At 39.3% G+C, this 21,648-nt stretch overlaps 1 protein-coding gene across 4 annotated transcripts in view; it reads right to left on the reverse strand.

The window, feature by feature from the left end:
- Nucleotides 1-21,648, reverse strand: part of Dnajc24 (DnaJ heat shock protein family (Hsp40) member C24) — a 35,373-nt gene that overhangs the window by 4,418 nt on the left and 9,307 nt on the right. For all 4 annotated transcript variants that reach the window (XM_006234654.5, NM_001191853.1, XM_006234653.5 and 1 more), the window contains exons 3-4: nucleotides 10,465-10,603; nucleotides 127-195 (exon numbers count right to left, since the gene is read on the reverse strand). In XM_006234654.5, the coding sequence (XP_006234716.1) occupies nucleotides 127-195; nucleotides 10,465-10,603 (208 nt within the window). The remainder of the gene's footprint in view (nucleotides 1-126; nucleotides 196-10,464; nucleotides 10,604-21,648) is intronic.

A 21,648-nucleotide genomic window follows, 5' to 3' on the forward strand; every position in this document is an offset into this window, starting at 1 on the left:
AAAGGTGAATAAAAACGTGGAAAGGTAAAGCCATTATTTAAGGCTTTGATATCATTTTTTCCTATATTAAAAAAAACTCCTATATATCTCTTCAGTGTGGATAGACAAAATTAGATCAAATCTCACCTTTGTTCCAGGACATCTCTTCAAGGTGTACCTGTGCATCTACTGGCCCCACATTTCTTAGCTCATCTTCTGTAAAATATAAAGCGAGACGATTTTGATCGTGAAGAATGCTGATAATGCATCTACCGTGCAGCCATTCAAACCTGTATCATGAACCATTTTCACACTTGTTTAGTGCTTCTGACATCGGCATAGAGGGAGGCAGAGAGGTCATATCCCATGTCCACTCCGATACAGAGGAAAGCCCATACAAAGAACAGCAGCAGCCAGAATAGCCCTTGTGGGGAATAGAACTCGCCAACACATTGAACTTCTCAGCCTCCAGAACCATGGAATAAACTGTGCTTAGCTACCCTGGCCTGTAGTGTTTTGTTATGGCAGCCCAAACAGACTAATGGGTATTCCTCAAATCGAATGAGATCATGCCTGAGGTGCTGTAAAGAGCAAAGCTCTACAAAAACATTGAGGGCTGTTGGTCATCTGATTGTAGGAGAATAATAAGAATCTAAGGAGAAAGGATTTTACACTTTGGCAATAACTGTGTGCTATGCATCTTCTGTTGTTATCTGGACCAAAGTGTTTCTCTACAGGTAGAGAGCCTAGGGAGCTGGGAATCTCATGAGTATGGTCTGGTTAGTGCAAGCTTGAAGTCTCACAAAACATGTAGACTTTGAGCAAAGAAAGTAACTACAGGTGGCCTTGATTCTGTTTTCAAGGGCATTGTATAAATCCTGTATGTGTGTATTGTTCTTTTAGAAGATAATGCTTGGGGGAGGGGTGGACACATTACTAAAATTCAGCAACCTCCCCCAACTCCAGTGAAAATTTCTTTAGCTGTCTCACTAGTCTCCTGTTCACTTGCTGAGAACACGTCCCTTTGTTCTGTTGTGTGCATGCCTGCAACTTAATTATATTTAATAACTGCCTGCTCAGAATTTATTGGTGAGTTACACAATTTAAAAATAGATGAAAAGATTATACAATATTTTGAACCTTCCATATTCTTCTATTAACGTATGTCAAATATTATACTACATCATATTTACTGGGTACCAACAGTCTATTAAACTGTCCCTAAAATCCAGACACAGACTTTCTCTTGTGGTCCAGGTAGCCCTTCCTTCCATCAATCTATTCCTACTGAAGAGCTTATACATAATTTATAGTATGCTAAGTAGTTTCTAAACAAAACAAAGTATTTTCCACATTCTATACAAAGATACTTGCCTACCTGTTCTGGTTTTTCCTCTTCCTCCCTCCCATCTTCCCTCCCTCTATCCTCCCCTCTTCTCTCTCCTTCCCCCTCCCAAAGACCAGGTATTACTTTATTGTCCAGGCTTCACTGAAGGAACTGTGTACAGCTCCTGCTGGCCCTGACTTCATGGCAGTCTTTCTGGCTTCTAATGTTGGGATTATAGGAGCCACCATGCCTGCATGACTTGTTCTTCCCATTTTTTTTCTTTTTTCTTTCCTTTGCGACAAGGTCTTACTGTGAAGTCCTGGCTGTCCTGGGACTCACTCTGTAGACCAGGCAGACCTAAACTCACAGAGATCCACTTACCTCTGCCTCAAGAGTGCTGGGATTAAAGGTGTGTGCCTTTAATCCTGCTCAAGGGTCTTCCCATTTTTTTTTTTTAATTTCAATCTGAGTCTCAGGGAAAGGAAAAATAAATTCTTATGGTTTAATCTCTTATTCAGAAAAGTCAACTTTGCTAGAATTAAAAAATATCTGAAGAGGATAATCATAGTGAAAAGATCCACTTGGAGAACTAACAGCATTATCAATTTGCAACCAAGTTACTAAAGTAAACTGTATTTATCTATACTTGGCATACGAATGAAGCAATGCAGATTGGGAGAATCACCTTTCTCAGCCTGACCTATCTAGGATACCTAGAATAGACTAACTGTATTAAAAAGATAAACAATTATAAATATACATGATGCTACTGTATTTAAAAATAAATAATAAATGAGAAGTGTCCTGCAAATGTACCTGCCAAGCCCTTCAGCATCCTACTGTTCTGCTTGTCTACTGGGAAGCAACCATTATTCTGATCTAGTTACTATTTTGTGTGCTACTCTATTATTCCTCCCACAGTTCATTATTTTCTCTTCATCTTTATCACTATGTGCAGGGCTTTTAAAGTAGCATCTATTCTTGGTTAAAAGATTAGCATAGCCCATCTCATGGTGAAAGAGAAAATAGAACACAAAAATGATTAGTTCTTTGCCAAAGATCCGAGTTGAAAAGAATATTTTGGAATTCTGTGGCTATGGAAACATGGAGATCTTATTTAATACTATGTGCACCAAAAAAAAAAAATCTATTACTCTGGTTTTAGAAATCAGCATCTGACATAAACAAAACATTCCAGAAAACCTTCCTTTTGCTGTTGAGGGTCAAGGAGAGCTGCTGAGAAGTCTCAGGCTTTCTGGTTAAATCGGTGTGATTATGGTGAAAACAATCTATCACCTGACACAAATTTCTGCACCTCTCCATCTACTCATGTTACACGTCAGCAAAAAGTTTTAAAGGCAGTTTATTTGAGACCTCAGTGTCCTGTTTTGGAAGCTAGAAATAAGAAAAGTTATTTTTTTTAAAGAAAAGTTATTATCCTTTGATTACTTTATTATTATCCTTTAGTTATTATCCTTTGTGACCCCAGCAAGAAAATAATCTAACAACTTCTGGGGTGATTGACTCACGGGAACACTGGACCCCTGGAGAACTGTATAATGAGCAGATCCAGTACAGGAAAATAAAAGGTGGATCTAAATGTGGTCGGTGGGGGTGACCATAGCCCTTTGTTGAGAGGCAGGTGTCCAAGGACGGGGCAACACAAATTCCACTCAACCCCCACTGCAATTACAAGGAAGAAGAACAAACAAATCAATATAGTTTCTTTTCTTTCTATTAAAATAATGCTCTTTGCTTGTCCACCATTGGGGTTATAATTAAAAATCTTAATTCTTCCCTATCCACTAAAAGTCACTTTGCAGGAGCCCTGAAAGTAAAGGGGGTTGATAATTTTGTATTAATTGGGCATGACATCTTCAAAACAGTTGAGTTTGTTTTCTTTTGTAGTAACACACACACACACACACACACACACACGGATAAACACTTTTTGTTTACTGCTATGAAACATTTTAATAGATCTAGAACTGCAAATCCCACCTCAAGATTCTCCTGTGGAAATTAAATACTAACATTGAGAAAAGAAACTGACTTGATTTAAGACAAGATTTAAAAGTTCAATCTTTTGTTTTTCTATATAATGGCAACAACTTTTGGGGAAAAAAAACAAAATGAAACAACAAAAACAGGAAACAAACCAAAAAACAAAGCAACACACAGCCAATTGTAAAGAACACACTGCTAGCATTTGGTGTGCTCACTCTATCTAGTGACTACACAATTTGCTTATTTAAAAATGGGTTCAACTCTTTTGAAGCTATCTAGGAATATTAAGGTCTGTTCACACTCTGTCATACTGACAAGCTTAGCCAAATGAGACAAGACAATCACCAACTCCCCACCTTCCAATTTTACTGTTATGTATCAAAAGCAGTGCATTATAATTAGAGTGAGGTTCCTGAGGAATATAATGATAAAATCAAATAATTTATGTGGTTACTTGAAAAAGAATCTTTCAATCTTTAGAAGTATAAGCCCTTCTGACCTTGCATTCTATTGGGTTTGTCTGACAACAAGAGGTGAAAGAATTCTGTGGCTCCATTGTCTCAACAGTGGGATCTAAGACAACACTGGCAGGGCTCATCAGAGAGGTTTATGAGCCTGCAATTCAAAGAGATTAAAAGGAAAATCTACAGCGATTCTTTCACACTGACGAATAACATTAAATAACTATTAGCAGCTTGGTTCAGTCAAGCTCACCAGAGCTCTTGCTGAGTCATTGATAGCCTTGTAAAGAGGAAAAGTTTCCTCAGCCCCATTTGAGAATCAATAAATATTCCTTACTTCTTATAAAACAATGAGAAGTCCAGTCTTTAAAAAACTTCTTCCTAATGACAATCGAATTTCTAAAACAACCCTTTAATATCTAAAGAATTAATTTCTGATCCCAGTAAACTTTCTTACCAAAACTACAATTTAAAAAAGAAAGAAAAAAAAAGAAAAGGAAAAGAAAAACAAGTAAGTAAAATTTTAAACAGCAGCAATCTGAGACTCTAGGAAGTGAGCCTTAACTATTCACTATGGCTGAGGTGTTTAAAGTCTCATTCAACTGAATAATGGCCAAGAGATCAAGTGCATCTGCAGACTTGTGAGTCCTGTTCATCTGTGGCAATGTCATTTATTCAAAGGGCCATCACACTCCCAAGTACTCTGATGTAGCAGTTAATCCACTACTTTTATTGCTATGCAATTTCAAATGCATAAAAATAAATATTTTTAAAGGCTGTGTATATACAAATTAAAGGCAAATTCTAGTGTTATCATATAGGTGTAGCTCAGAATTTTTCTCTTTAGACACGTAATTTAACTTTAAGAATCATATAATTTTAAAACCATTTCACTACAGAGATTAGCTTTCCCCAATAGGAAGAATTAGAGAGAACTCACTTCTGGCCATTACATGCTGTTCTCAGAGGGCTGAGATTGGGCAACACCTAATTTGAAAATTGTTTGCTAAATTATAATGGCCTACAGTCTTTTCCCAGATGAAATTATACTCACAATTATAATGCTTTCCACACGGAAGAAAAGAACTGCGGGGTTTTTACAAACTAGAGGTAAAACTGGTTCTCAGGAAAGGTAACAAATGAACCTGGTCTGGAGAGCACATCTGTGACCCCAGCATTCTGAAGGCTGTGGCAGAAGACAAAAAACACAAGGACACCCCAGGCTTCAGAGTGAGGACCATGGTGGGGGTTATGGGGACAGGTGGGGGAAGGGAGCAAAGGAAGGAGGGGGAAGAAGGATAAGATGGGTACCAAATGAAACACAAAAGCTGAATTCCATCGGCTTTACTATAGAACAGATAGAACAGTAGCAGATATAGGGCCAGTCTCTTGTTCAGATCATCAAAATGCCTCTTCTCTGACTATGGAGATTAAAAAACAGTGGCCCATACACTAGTTGTGCAAAAGTCATAATTAAAACTTCAAGAAAATTGCTTTGAATCCCTTGCTATCAATCACTAGCTGTGTGACCTTGGTGAAATTAACTAACCACAAGAAGCTTTTTGACTTCCTCTGGAAACAGATAATGCTATCTTCCTCACGAGGGTACTAAAATAATATTTAAAAGGTAGTTACTATAGTTCTAGTATGCAAAAATACTATTTTAACTGTTAATATCTCATATTTTTCCCATTGAACTCTGTACCAGAGCATAAGAAAATGACTAAAACCTAGTTCGTCGTTAGGAAGATGCTTCAAGTTCCTTCAAGTGGAGGGAGGGAGGGAAGGAGGGAGGGAGGGAGGAAGGAACTCCTCACCTCATCTGGTTTCATAACAGTTGTCTGTCTCTCATTAAAACAGATGCATTAATATCAAACATATATACACCACACCCGCCTCCCCAAGAGAGAGACAGGCAGAGAGAGGCAGAGAGAGAGGCAGATGAGGGACTGTGGGAGCAGAGAGCAGCATGAAATGGAAAGGCCCAGTAGCTGTGGAGGTGAGCTGGTGAGCCACAGTGAGGAGCTCTGAGGAAGAAGTGAGCACACAGGGAAGGAGAAGACAAGAAGTGCAGCCTGACCTGGAGGTAACCAGCAAGGCCGCTCCAGTCTACGCACAGAAGAAAACAATGGAAGAGGCAACTGGTCTTGATTTTAAATCAACCAACTTCCACTGGGTCAAATAAACACACAGAAATTGGGAGTGATTAAAGCAGAAAATACAGTTTAATTAAGTCAGACACTTCAAAGGGGTGTGCTCTCATTCCAGAATTACAAACATTATTTTTGCCAATAGGTTTTTAATTATTAGCAACTAGTTAACTTTTATTCAAAATTAATAACAAATATTCTTAAAATACTTTGCATGGTAAAAATAGTGACAACTCAGATGAGCAGGGGACCCTCTCAGAGAGTCCTAGTGCTCTCCGGTCCATCCTAAGACACCAGTCTCAACTGTCTAGATGGATTTTCTGCATCACTTCACATACTTACTTTTCCCAGAAACAGTCGACAAAGAAAAAAAAATCTCTTGATGCTTATCTACAAGTTTTTACCTGAAGCAAATTTTTACAGTCAATTTTGAAATTCCTAAAATCAAACTGAACTCCTAATCTGACTAATTCAAGTATTTTGTATGGGTCAGTGTTAGGACATAATTTACACAATTATCTACTGGCCTCAAATGGTACCAGCCCAAATTTATATTGTTTACATTTAAAAACACATTTCCCTTTTCTTATAATACATCTTAAAACATAAAAGCCCTTTTCAGAAAGAATTTCAATTTTACACTTAAGATTTGGTGATATGATACATGGATATTTGTGGAGTTTTAAAGATTCATTCCTCATTGGTACAAGATTTATTTCCTTATCTTCCATGTTCAAATATTTATCCTAATAAAGAAATGAAGTGAACTGCATAATAAACCACCAGAAATGACTGGCCATGTCCAGCAAGGAGCAGCGTCTTAGCTGTGTGTTCTGGCAAATCTCTCTCGCCCAGGCTGCTTGGTTATCTACATACTTGGGCACGTATGACAATTAGACACACTGAATGAGAGCAAGATGTATTTTAATAAAAGGTATCAACAGGGATTCCAAACACAGTCCACTTATTTTAAGCTCTAGTTGAAGTTTGTTCCTTTTCAGGTAACAGAAATAGCTCATAGCTGTGTTCTGTGGAGACACTGAGACACTGAGCTCTGTGCAACAGAACATTATAAAACGATTAAATCATACTCCTTGTTATTTCCATGTTATTTCTGTTATTTTAATGTTTCTAATATATAAGAAAATTCTCACACAAGATTTACAAAGACATCAAAATCTTTTGATAGCACTGTTCATGTGAACATCTTACACATCTTGAAAGGGTTCTCCAAGTACACCTCTGGTTGAAATGCAAAGCCTGGTCTTGAATAACTACATGCTTTCTAAGCTCCAAGCAGTTTAAGAGACATCATTACCAACAATACAGTAAATACGCCAACTGGAACTAACTAGTTATTTTTACTAGTTAACACTGTTTTCAAAATGTCTGATCTCTAGACACCCATTATTACTCTTCCTCCTAGACGTGTTTTCCTTTGCCTGACCTACTCTAAAACGCCAAGAAAAGAAGGCAAGGAGAAAAATGTTTTACTTAAGGCTATCTGCCCTACTATCACATTTTCATTAGAAATAACCCATTTAGTTGTTTCTTTTGAGAAGCAAAAAAATATGAATGCCAAGGGTCCTTTTCTGGATTCATCTATGTCTGTGGGCAATACTAATGAGGCTCTTCTGGTATCTGGAGTACCACATGGAAAAGCACTGAACATCAACCACTGAAGCAAGTAGAGCGAGTCAATAGCAGATAGGCATAAATATACTTAACACTGCAAAAGAAGGTTTTACAATCACCATCTCCACATGCACAAAGAGTTCTGCATCACAAAGCTAGTCCATGCCCCCCCCCCCCCCCGGCGTGACCCAGAAAAGCTGAGTGCTCTGACCTGGTTTGAGCAATTCTCCTTCTTGCTAGCCTATGCGGATCTTTAACAAATTAGCACCCTCAAAGGTTTCCTTACAGCAAATCTAAATCCTGTTAGAGATTCAAGTTCAATTCATTTGCTTTTGAAAAGCCACATATTGATGAGTAAGAAGAAATTAGTATCAGTATTCAGGTTTATCATGAGAGTTTTTGAGAACAGCTTGAAATTAAAGACTTAAATACAGCATGTCATACTTAGATATGAGTGCTCTCAACAGCAGCCAGTGGCCATTTAAAATGGAAACAGAGTACTCATTTCCAGAGCTTCACTTCTAGTGAAGAATGTACTTTATATTACATATGAAAGTGTCATTAAATGCTATATTTTTACTATCCTAGAAAAGCTCAACTTAATTTGAAGAAATTAGCTCACCTATTTGAAGAAATGGCCAAGCATTTCACATATAGTGTCAAGTTTATTTATCTGAATCATAATTTTTCTGTTGTGATATCATCAATGCCTACAAAAGCCCCTATGACACCTCAAGCTGCAGGCGCTAACTTACTAAAACTTAAAATTCACATTCATAGCTCAGAAGAAACGTGTGGTTCTAGCAGCTTGTCAGTCCCTCCCTACTGACCATTTGTACTTACTCAATCTCTTAAGCCTCCCTGTATGCAATCCTGGGCCTACTATAAACCCAGCTTCCTGGTTCTTTCTGGTTTTAGTTTACCCTACTGCATGCCACATAAGAAGAAAGTAACTTCATGATTTCTGCTCTCTTCTCAGCCTTTGGGAAGTAGACTTCTGGCCAGTTTCATTCACGTGATCTTTGTCATATACAAGCTACAAGTGGCAAAAGTGCAGACACTGAACATCGTGTCTCTACATGCTTTTTTGGTTTTATGTGAATAAGATTTTGCCTGCATATATGTCTGTGTGCCATACATAGGCCTGGTGCCCACAGAGGCCAGAAGAGGGCTTTGACTGACCTAGGACTGGAGCTGTAGATGGTTATGAGCTGCTATAAGGGTTCTGGGACTTGAACCCAGGCCAGTGCCCTTGCTCCAGCCCCATCCTACACTCCTTAGAGGACAGTTTTGTGTGAGTTCTTCTTAAAAAAACTGGTATCCCACATTAGTAAAGATTAACAAAAATGTGAAGAAACTCTCATCTCCAATAGCAGAACTCTGTGTCTTTATGAAGCTAGACCAGCTCACATTCAACATTACAACACACTCAAATGCACTAGCTCCAATATAGTCATAGAAACTTATCATGTAAACCCTTATATAAGGATGGCCCTATGGATAGAATTTGTACTCAAACAAAGGTACTTCTACATTCTTTCTGCCAGAAATACAATCTTAATTACAGAAATATATACACCAAAAAGAAGACCAGATATTTAGGGCACATTTAAAAATCAATGCAAATCCCTTAAAAAGGTATTCTCACTAGGTCCTAATATTAACAAAAATAGACAACACGCTGATCTCTACACTGTAGAAAGGCCCAGATATGACAGTCATACAACAGCACTATAGACAAGTGCTGCGGCTGGCACGCATGCAGGAGCCCGCAGAAGGATTCCTGCAACGTGGAGGCCAGTGACCAGCCTAAGCTACGAGAAAAACAAAACAAAACCGTCTCAATAAACAAAAATGAAAAAATGAAATGCCACTGAAAAATAAATATGTATTTTCCTGGCACAGCTCCCTCAGATACTATGCATTTCTACAAACACTGGCTGTATTCTGTACTATCACATTCTGAAATAAAAGCTTGATTCTCAAATTGATTCTTCATAATCCTAGTAGCAGGAGCCTTAAAGTGCATTTGGTGAGGTGGTTACTGTGTCAGTGTTGGCACGGGAGGAGAATCAACAATCATCCAGTCACCATGAGCTTCTATAAGCAGATCTCAGTCCATGCCAAGCCTGATGTGCTATTGGAGAGGAGCAACTGAGTGTTTTCCCCAGGGCGGAAACTGACTATTGACTCCCCCACGAGCATGTAGGGTGCTTATTGAAAGTCCAAATATAAGGCGGAGCGAGTCCTATCCCAAGGCCAGTGCTGGAAGACAGCCTATCACTTCGTGTAACTACAGTTCATGTGTGACAAACCTGACCTACATTTTTCTTTCTTTCTCCCAACAGCTTGTCACTGTTTTAAGGAGCTATTTTCAAAAGGCAAAAAGAAATGACCTTTAAAATGATTTAAGCAATGTGCATTCCTAAGGCACCATTGACAGCAGTTTCACAAAAAGTAGCTAATCATGAAAACTACCTTAAAACAAAGGGCACAGCCAACAGAGTGTTGTAGGAGCTAACCTTAGTAAAAGCATCCTGCAGATAACCATGGCTATGGTATATATTCGTCCAAATATCACACTTAAGATTGTAAGGCACACATAACTAAGTTTAATAAGAAGTTTTAAGCATACACTGCATAAAGTTTGGGGTCTAGAACAACATTTTAGTAGTTTACAGAACGCTCCTTTCCTGTCTTCCAAGAAGCTACAGCAGTTTGTTAATTTCTTAAGAGATACACAATAATCACTAGTAAGAATAGGACAGAATGAAAAAATGATAGAACAAGGAATTACAGTGGTGATAACTGGATGCAAATGCTAGGAAATGCTCCCTAGATGTGGCCTGCACACTGCTTCAAAGAGCTGCCGCCATGGCTCTGTTTCTTCACCACAAGCACCTACCATGCCGCTGCAGGTCATACTTTTTCTTGGTTTCTTCATTCCCTAAAATTTTCCATGCCTGATCAATTTCAATGAACTTCTGCACACACTCCTCCATGGTTCCTGCTGGCACATCTGCACTTTGTTTATCTGGATGATACTGCCAATCAAAAATAAGGGTGGTGAAGAGTTGAGTGCAGTAGGTTTAAAAAGAAAACCCACAAGACAAACAATCATAAAGCTGAGCTTTAGCTAAGAAGATAATGAGACGATGGAAAAGGAAGATGCCAAGGCCATGAGACAACAGTGTTGGGCACAGGAGACAACTGCCAGGTTAATTAGACCACTGCAGTAGCTGCAGATCCACCAGTGACACGATCTGTCACAACGTGCAAAGGCAGCATTTTCTGGATCATTTGCTTATGGAATCACTGGTCTCATGGACAATTTACCTACAGAAGGTGACTAACACAAATAGAAACCGGTACGTGCAGAGCAGCAGGACCTGAAAGGGGAGCACAACCCGCCCAAAGGAAGGCTTCCTTACACAATGTGCTTGGATGTAGATATAATTTAAAAACGGATGAAGACTGTTTTCTTATGAAATTACGCAGCCACAACTTTACACAATCTCACTAGAAAAGACTTCACTTTCTTCTCAATGCTGACATTCAGTTTCTAGGCCACATTTATAAGGAATTCAATAGAACAGTTTAATATAAATTCATTAAACATCATTCTCATATGAGCTTTTTAACTGTTATGAAACTTTTAGTAATGTTTCAGTATTTACACTATTTAGTCCAAACCAAAGATTTCTGCCCAGCTTCTCTGTAACTGAGAAATGCTAACTGCAGCACAGTGGCTGGAGCTTCGCCCACCTACCCTTCCCTCCTTTTCTCCTTAGTTCTCTTGTCTCTCTTATGTCATACACGCCTTTCAACAAACAAAAGAAGAAAGATTAAGTTTAGGACACTTTACTTACAATAACGAACGGATGGTCTGATGGTAACTTTGTTCACGCTCAGGTACATAAGAGACCATCTGACAGCACGAGCTAGAGTTTGCCAACCAGTGTTACTATGAAAGTTTGATCAAACATACTGCAGAACACATTTAAGTTTCAAAGATAGCCCTAGAAATTTTCTCATTTTCTATTTCAAGTAGTTCCAATATAACAGGCAAACAGGCATGCCTTTGTTGCATTACACATGGTGAAGATCAGCATAACAACCCCATAATATCACAGCCGCATTCTTCCACTGACTTCCTTACAGACCTCAAAGGAACACAAGATCTTACCAGCACCCTCACTTTTTATTTAAGGTGCTAATTCAAGTCTACATACCAAATCATGGTAACATGAAGCTAGATAATTTTAATTCACATTAAAATCCAAAGTATGTAAGTTTACTTTTTTTAAACTGTAGGCATTAGCAAAGGATGCACTGTCATGTTATGTATGGATGCACTGTCATGTTATATATAGATACATTGTCATATTATATATAGATACATTGTCATGTTATATATGGATGCACTGTCATGTTATATATGGATGCACTGTCATGTTATGCATGGATACACTGTCATGTTATGTATGGATGCACTGTCATGTTATGCATGGATACACTGTCATGTTATGTATGGATGGACTGTCATGTTATGCATGGATGCACTGTCATGGTAATCTAACTGTGTTTGTTATGTGTTTGACATAAGAGAGACAAGAGAACTAAGGAGAAAAGGAGGGAAGGGTAGGTGGGCGAAGCTCCAGCCACTGTGCTGCAGTTAGCATGGTAATCATGTCTTCTGATCATTATCAGAAGAGAAAACAGATTCTGCCATGTGGTTAGAGAAAAGAGCTGGTAGATGTCATGCATGTTAGGGTAAACAAGGAGAACTAGGTGTCTACTTCACACTTTTCTTTATGCCATATTCATCATTTATTAGCATTTAGACACCTAAACTATCTGTTATTATAACTGAGGAAAAGAAAGGAAGTCTTAACTGCATCATCTTCTCCTTCCAGGACTTAATAATGTGTTCGTAAACACTATTCCAATATGGCAGAGTTCCAGACAGTCAAGGAAAAGTCCAAAGCCAAGATGTACTAAAGCTCACTAGCTAATGCATTCCTGTAATAATGCAGACAAGAAAGCTCACTGTGCTCAGGGTGACTGTGTGTGACATCCAAATACGCCACCAGTGCACATTTAAGATACACTTCAAAGTGAGCCATGGTGGCTCCAAGTTTCAATTTCAGTACTCAGAGAAGCTTAAGTAGATGACTGTCAGCTTGGGCTAACATATAGTGAATTCCAGGCTACCTTAAGATCCATGGTGAACTCAAAGCTAGACTGGACTACACAGTAAAACCTCATCTAAAAAACCAAGAAGAATTTTTTAAAAAATTACATGCAGAATCCCCATTAAAGTTCCAATCCAATTCTTCATAGAGTTAGACAGAACAATCTGCAAATTCATCTGGAATAACAAAAAACCCAGGATAGCTAAAACTATCCTCAACAATAAAAGGACTTCTGGGGGAATCACTATCCCTGAACTCAAGCAGTATTACACGGAAATAGTGATAAAAACTGTATGGTGTTGGTACAGAGCAGGCAGATAGATCAGTGGAAAAGAATTGAAGACCCAGAAATGAACCCATACACCTATGGTCACTTGATTTTTGACAAAGGAGCCAAAACCATCCAATGGAAAAAAGTTAGCATTTTCAGCAAATGGTGCTGGTTCAACTGGAGGTCAGCATGTAGAAGAATGCAGATCGATCCATTCTTATCACCTTAAGTCCAAGTGGATCAAGGACCTCCACATCAAACCAGACACTCTCAAAATAATAAAAGAAAAAGTGGGGAAGCATCTCGAACACATGGGCACTGGAGAAAATTTCCTGAACAAAATACCAATGGCTTATGCTCTAAGATCAAGAATTGACAAATGGGATCTCATAAAACTGCAAAGCTTCTGTAAGGCAAAGAACACTGTTGTTAGGACAAAACGGCAACCAACAGATTGGGAAAAGATCTTTACCAATCCTACAACAGATAGCGGGCTTATATCCAAAATATACAAAGAACTCAAGAAGTTAGACTGCAGGGAGACAAATAACCCTATTAAAAATGGGGTTCAGAGCTAAACAAAGAATTCACTGCTGAGGAATGCCGAATGGCTGAGAAACACCCAAAGAAATGTTCAACATCTTTAGTCATAAGGGAAATGCAAATCAAAACAACCCTGGGATTCCACCTCACACCAGTCAGAATGGCTAAGATCAAAAACTCTGGCGACAGCAGATGCTGGCGAGGATGTGGAGAAAGAGGAACACTCCTCCATTGTTGGTGGGATTGCAGACTGGTACAACCATTCTGGAAATCAGTCTGGAGGTTCCTCAGAAAATTGGACATTGCACTACCTGAGGACCCAGGCATATACCCAAAAGATGCCCCAACAAAGACACATGCTCCACTATGTTCATAGCAGCCTTATTTATAATATCCAGAAGCTAGAAAGAACCCAGAGACCCTTCAACAGAGGAATGGATACAGAAAATGTGGTACATCTACACAGTGGAATATTACTCAGCTATCAAAAACAATGACTTTATGAATTCACAGACAAATGGAGGGAACTGGAAAATATCATCCTGAGTGAGGTAACCCAATCACAGAAAAACACACATGGTATGCACTCACTGATAAGAGGATATTAGACCAAATGCTCAAATTACCCTAGATGCACACAACACATGAAACTCAAGAAGGATGACCAAAATGCAAATGCTTCACTCCTTCTTTAAAAGGGGAACAAGAATACCCTTGAGAGGGAATAGGGAGGCAAAGTTTAGAACAGAGGCTGAAGGAACGCCCATTCAGAGCCTGCCCCACATGTGGCCCATACATATACAGCCATCCAATTAGACAAGATGGATGAAGCAAAGAAGTGCAGGCTGACAGGAACTGGATGTAGATCTCTCCTGAGAGACACAGCCAGAATACGGCAAATTCATAGGCGAATGCCAGCAGCAAACCACTGAACTGAGAACGGGACCCCCGTTGAAGGAATCAGAGAAAGAACTGGAAGAGCTTGAAGGGGCTTGAGACCCCATATGAACAACAATGCCAAGCAACCAGAGCTTCCAGGGACTAAGCCACTACCCAAAGACTATACATGGACTGATCCTGGACTCTGACCTCATAGTTAGCAGTGCATATCCTAGTAAGAGCACCAGTGGAAGGGGAAGCCCTGGGTCCTGCCAAGGCTGGATCCCCAGTGAACGGGATTCTTGTGGGGAGGGCAGTAATGGGGGGAGGATTGGGAGGGCAACACCCATATAGAATGGAGGGGGAGGGGTTAGGGGGATGTTGGCATGGAAACTGGGAAATGGAATAACATTTGAAATGTAAATAAGAAATACCCAATTTAATAAAGATGGAAAAAAAGTACATGCAGAAACATTTAGTCTCAGCATAAGATTTAAATGATGCCCTAGGAATATCATTCTATGCTTCTAGAGAAAGATAAGTATGTATTAAAAGCTCGGAGACTCCAGGAAATTAAAAAGCTTCTTCATGGAAAAGAAAACAACCACCTGAGTAAAGAGACAGCCTACAAGTGGGAAAACTATAATCACACAGCCTATTAAAACCTATAGAAAGACTATATAAAGAACTTCAGGGCTGGAAAGATGGCTCGTAGTTAAGAGCACTGACTGCTCTCCCAGAGGTCCCGAGTTCAGAGGAACCAATATTCATAGCTGGTGAAGATATAAACCAGTGCAGCCGCTGGCAAACCACTGAAAGAGGTTCCTGAAAATCTAAACCACCATATCTCCCGGCTAAACATCTTAGACATACCCATGTCTGACAAACTAAATTCAACCCCTGGGACTCATATGATGGAAGGAGAGAACTGTGGAATGGGTGTGCATACATACACAAACACAAATAATAAAAATATAATATAGGAATTGTAGAAAGAAGAAAAGTATGTCACCTGGGGGATGATAAAAAAATCTCACTTTGTTTTAACAGCAATTCCAAAGCAAAATGAAAAGTCTACAGAGGAATAATATTGCCTATGGTAGTCTCTAATAACAACCAAGTATATCTAATTCAAATTCCTGTCTCCTATAATTACTACTACTTCACTTTGCTGTGTCTCAGGAGCAGAGACAGTGCTGTCTTCATGCTTCCAGAGACCTTAAAGACCCTGTGTTGACGTACACACACACACACACACACACACACACACACACACACACACATCAATAAAAATTAAAAATAGCACTACTCACAGAGCAGTGGTGGCATACACCTTTAATTCCAGTACTTGGAAGGCTTCATGGATTCAAGACTCCATTGGGATAGAAAGTTTTGTCATCTATTTTTGTGGTGACCATTGAGTGGTCAGTACAAGATAATCTTTACCCTTCAGAGAGCATTTTAAGATTTTAACTTCTTTCATTTTTCTCTCCAGAGGCTGGCAGATCTTTGAGTTTGAGGTCTACAGAATAAGCTCCAGGACAGTCAGGACTACACAGAGAAACCTTGTCTCAAAAAAAAAAAAAAAAAAAAAAAAACAAAAAAAAGTAGCACTCCTCTTATGATTTTTCTTCATTTTTGTTTTTGAGACAGGCTGTCATGTAGTCCAAGCTGGCTTTGAATTCCTAATCCGCCTGTCTCTTATCTCCTAAACACCGAGACCACAAGCATACACTACCAGGCCTGGCTACAAACTCATTTTCAGTTTTCTGCTGAATCACAAAGCTTTAGAGCATGGGCCTAACTTGTTTGTTGAAATATAATTCATACACCTTCTACCTTACCCATCCAACTCAATGTTTTTGGAGATATCTAACAGAGCTTTACATTACACCATTAACTTCAGAAAATCTTCATCCTATTTAAAGGAAACCCTTCTTATTCCTGTTCCCTTCTCCTCACCAACTACTAGATTACTTCTTGTCTTTGTGGATTTGCCTATGCAGGACAGGAAACATACACACACACAGAAACACATATACTAGCAAGCATGTATATGCACATACTAATTAACCAAAAAGAAGATTGTGATTTGTATAAAAAATACACCTTTCTCAGTTTCTTTGGAAATACTGAGAATAACTGAGAATGTAAAAGGATATAATATATGATACATATATTATTAATAGAAACATTCAAATTTGATGTGAGATATGTGTGTGTTTTGTGTATATGTTTATGTGTGTATAAATATGTGTGTTTATTATATATGTATATATGTTTATGTTTTGTTTGTATATTTGTGTGCGTGTGCATGTGTGTGTATGCGTGCGTGTGTGTTGCGTGCATGTGTGTGCGTGTATGTGTGTGTGCGTGTGTGTGTGGGTGTGTGTGTGTGCATGCGTGTGTGTGTGCATGTGCGTGTGTATGTGTGTGTGTGTGTGTGTGTGTGTGTGTGTGTGTGTGTGTATGCAGCTAATACCATATGATGCCTATAAAGGAAAATTGTAGGTTAACTGATAAGAACTTCAATGACTATGAAGAAGTTGGAATGTTGCAGGTCCAGAACCGAAACACAATTTAACTTGTGCTACTTTTAGCTCCCTAACCTCAAATAGTCAGACATTCCTTTCCCAACCCTGTCACAAACTTAACATCCTAAAACTAACAGATAAAAATAGTTTGAAATGTATTAAGTTGAAAAAACTCTAGTTTCCACCAGCCAAAAGGCTGAAAGGTAACTGCTGCTGTTGCATAAGTCTGTGTTCCTGGGCTCTTTGTGTTTGACTCCAGAATAAACTCCTATCCCCTTTAAGGCGAGAGCTGTTGTGTGTGGTATATCTTACATGGTCTGGCTGTGAAACACATCAGCAACCCTTATTAGAGGATTGTGAGGAATAGCATTTTGATTTTAATTCTGATAGAATCTGACATTTCCCATCCTTCCTCAGCCCTCAGAATAAGCCTGAGAGTGAGGCTTCAGTGTGAGGACTTGGCCACATGGACAGATCAACTGAACAGGATATATACATGGCTGCAGGACCAGGCTCTAGGGCCTCTAGAAAAGCCATCTTAGATCTTAGCATCATGGATGTTTTTAAAGACACTACTTAATCTACCTGACATTTTAAAACTTCTCCAACACATCATTACAACACTAATGGCCTTTGAGACCAAATTAGAGTTGGTTTTTGAGATAGTGACCGGTAGCTGTAACAAAGAGGAAGATTTAAAAGAAGAGAAAAGGAGGAAGGGGGGGGGGCAAGCAGGAAAAGCAGGCAGAGGAAGGGGAAGAGAAAGTGTCTTTTAAAGAAAGGATTAGAGGGGAGAAGGAAAGCTGGGGAACAGAGGATTTTGCACATCAGGAAAAAAGAGGAAGAGGCTGAAGAAAGCAAAGCTTGCATTATTCATGGTATATGTATTTTTCAAAGGAAGTACTATAGGTGGGCTTGTGGAAACCAGATTCACAGTAATCAGAAACCAGGATAGAAGGCTAACCTCTCAGGACACTTTGAACAGCTAGAGTTAAAATTTTAAAGTAAACACTGACCTCCAGCCTCCTCCAAGGATCACCACTAGGACACTGCTGACTCTCCCTGTTCTCTAGCTTCTTTCCTTTTGTTTTTGGTATAATTAAGGATGTGAACACTGACCCTAAGCTAAAGTCGCCCATGCAAAGTAAAGAGTGGTGATGTACAGACACCAACCCTCCCAGTGCTGCTCTCCTGGAGCAACCTGAGGCTGTTGGCAACCACCAAGGCCACACAGTACTAATTAGATGGTGTGCTCTGTCAAAGCGCTCCTGCTCTTCTTCTGGTAATTGATCATTCTGCCATATTAATGAACGTGCATACTGGCTTGAATTCCCCCAAGTGCCTCGCCCTTGAGAAAGAAAAGCAGAGAACTGTGGTTGATGAACACTGCCATTCCCACCCAAGTCAGTTCTAAACATCTTCCTGTTTCTTTCTTTTGAAGAAATGTTTTTGTGGATCCAAAATGCATAGCTTCCTTAACTCTAATTTCTGATTATTTAATTTTACTGGCCTTAGGAAGCTATCATGAAAATTAAATGTATGTAAAAAGCACTGGCATTTAATACATATACATTTTAATACATATACATTCAAACTTGATGTGGAATTAAACACATAAGACAAGTGCTGGTGATAATACTTAATCCCTTTCCACTCAATGATAAGAGAAATATACCTAAAATGGGACTCACTTAACGAGTAAGTGACCTTAATATGGATATAGAGACTCGATAGTACAACTAGAACATGAAGAAAACACATGCCCTCTAGACCGCTTCTGATTTTCATTATGGCAAATCAGTTATCATAAAGGAGTCATTAGCCAGTCGGTGCAGGAGGGCTTAAACCTCTGTGGGAGTGGAGTGACTCTTTAATCAATGTGAGTGAGGTTTGGAGATGCGCTCAACTCTTGTTCCTTCAGCTCCAAGACGTCTACCTGCCTCAAATAAGACCATGTTACAAACACTACGAATAGAAGGACTACACAGGTGTCCTTTATACTTTTATACCACAGTAGCATTATGAAAGCCAGAAGGGGGGAAAAAATCCAAAGGTAAAGTCTAACACACTACTGCCACCTAATGCTTAGTAAAATATTGTTTAAAGAAAGTCAACAGTTCATTGTTTTGTATAACAACTAACAAATACAACAGAAGTTTTCAAAAACAGGCATAATTTTCCAAGGTTTTGTGGCTTAGAAAAAAATGTAATCTATGTTAAAGTTTCCAACCCAAAGGTTACTCTTCAAAAGACACCTATTTACCACCTCACTACAACTCAGATACTGTGCCAGCCAATAAGACAAAGGAGAGATCCCTGCCTGGAAGAGTCTCACTGTCTTCTGGAAAAGAACAGGCATGGGAATGATCATTTATAAAGTAATGGTTAAGATGGGGTGCTCAGTTAATAGAATGGAAACTGCTCATTTTGTCAGGGGAGCTTTGTAATAAAGATAGTATCAGTCTGTGGAGGAGCTGTAGAAGATTAGCAAGAACCCAGCTATACCTCTCCTGGGCATATACTCAAAAGATGCTCCAACATATAACAAAGACACATGCTCCACTATGTTCATAGCAACCTTATTTATAATAGCCAGAAGATGGAAAGAACCCAGACGCCCTTCAACAGAGGAATGGATTAAAAAAATGTGGTACATCTACACAATGGAGTACTACTCAGCTATCAAAAACAATGACTTCATGAAATTCATAGGCAAATGGAATAAACTAGAAAATATCATCCTGAGTGAGGTTATTCAACAACAGAAAAACACACTTGGTACGCACTCATTGATAAGTGGATATTAGCCAAAGTTCGAATTACCCAAGATGCAATTCACAGACCACAGGAAGCTCAAGAAGAAGGATGACCAAAATGCAGATGCTCCCACTCCTTCTTAAAAGGGGAAAAAATATCCATAGGAGGGGATATGGAAGCAAAATTTAGAGCAGCGACTCAAGGAATGTCCATTCAGCTACCAAAACTAGGTAAGATTGATGAAGCTAGAAAATGCATGCTGAAAGGGACCAGATATAGAACTCTCCTGAGAGACACATCCAGAGCATGTCCAATACAGAGGTCAATGCTAGCAGCAAACCACTGAACTGAGAACAGGGCCCCCTTGGGGGGAATTAGAGGAAGTATTGAAGGAGTTGAAGGAGTTTGCAACCCCATAAGAACAACAATGCCAACCAACCAGAGCTTCCAGGGACTAAACCACTACTGAAAGACTATACATGGACTGACCCAGGGCTCCAACTGCATATGTAGCAGAGAATAGCCTTGCTGGAGCACCAGTGGAAGACAAAGCTCTTGGTCCTGCCAAAGTTGGACACCTAGGGCAGGGGAATATCGGGGGGGGGGGGGCAGTAAGGGGATGTATGGGGGGAATACCTGTATGGGGGGAGGGGGATGGGATGGGATGGGGACTTGTGGACAGGAAACCGGAAAGGGGAATAACATTTGAAATTGAAGTAAAGAAATATATCTGATAAAAATTTAAAAAAAAAAAGAAGATTAGCAAGAGAGAGGATATCCTGGATATCCTGGTCAATGAGACACTACAAAAACAGCACAGCAAGTAAGTAAGACAGTCTTCAGAGTTATACACAAAAGAACTGCAAGGCACACAGAGAATGACTGAATGGAACTTTAAATGGTTTGAGTGAACTAAGATTAAAATGAAGCATCTTAAGATGCTAAGGCTCACCTCTATTTAAAACTCCACTTTATCTGCATGAGAGAATATAGCTTTGCTTCAAAAACAAAACAAAAAACAAAATCTGTCCCAGGCATGGGTGAGTTATGACAGCTGGCTTTCTGAGCACAGGTTAGAATAACGATAGGATCAAAGACTGCCAAAGGTTAAGTCACTTCACATGCTGGTCTTAGGCTCACAGGGGTCAAGAAAAACCTACCATGATCACTGAACCTGAGAGGAATAACAGAAAATGGGGAACAGTGGTACCACTGTACAGAGTAGTCAAGAAGCCAACCGCTCTGGAGAGTGCAAGAAGCGGGTGCCACCAAGAACAGAAAAATGAGTGGATAGAATTTCTGCCTCTAGAGAATTTACTTTGGCTGAAGTAGCCACAAGCATAGGCAAGGAAAAACAGGCTATGCTCCCCAGAATTCCGGCAAGGTCCAGCTTACCCACAGATCATAGAAGGCAGAAGAGTTTTTGACTACAGGGTATCTTCAGAACAGCTCTCAAAATTGTACTTTACCCGAACAGAAGAGGAGGAGTGGGCAAGAACGGGGAGAAGTTTCCACTGCCAATGATGACAGGTGAGCTATTTAAACCAATCTTCCCCCAAAAATACAGCTATAGAGTCCAGATAAAACTGAGACAACCATTTATTCCTAATACAAAGAATTAGGTTTCACTTGGTATTTTCAAAACAAAATACTCTCCCTTTTCTCTCCCACCCAGACTGCTCTGTACTCTTCTCTCAAAGCTAGTGGCCTCCTTACTACTTTTTATTCCACATGTCTTAATGCCCTATCTCCTCCATATAATCCACACATGAGAAAGAACGTAAGATATTTTTGTATTCCTGAATCTGTCACCTTACCTTTCAGATACATCCATTTTGCCAGCAAGCTTTATCATTCATTTTTCTTTACAGATTTTAGAGATAAAATTCCACTACCTATTATCCATGTAT

This window comes from Rattus norvegicus, chromosome 3 (genome assembly GCF_036323735.1).
Source record: "Rattus norvegicus strain BN/NHsdMcwi chromosome 3, GRCr8, whole genome shotgun sequence".
NCBI classification, from domain to species: Eukaryota; Metazoa; Chordata; class Mammalia; order Rodentia; family Muridae; genus Rattus; species Rattus norvegicus.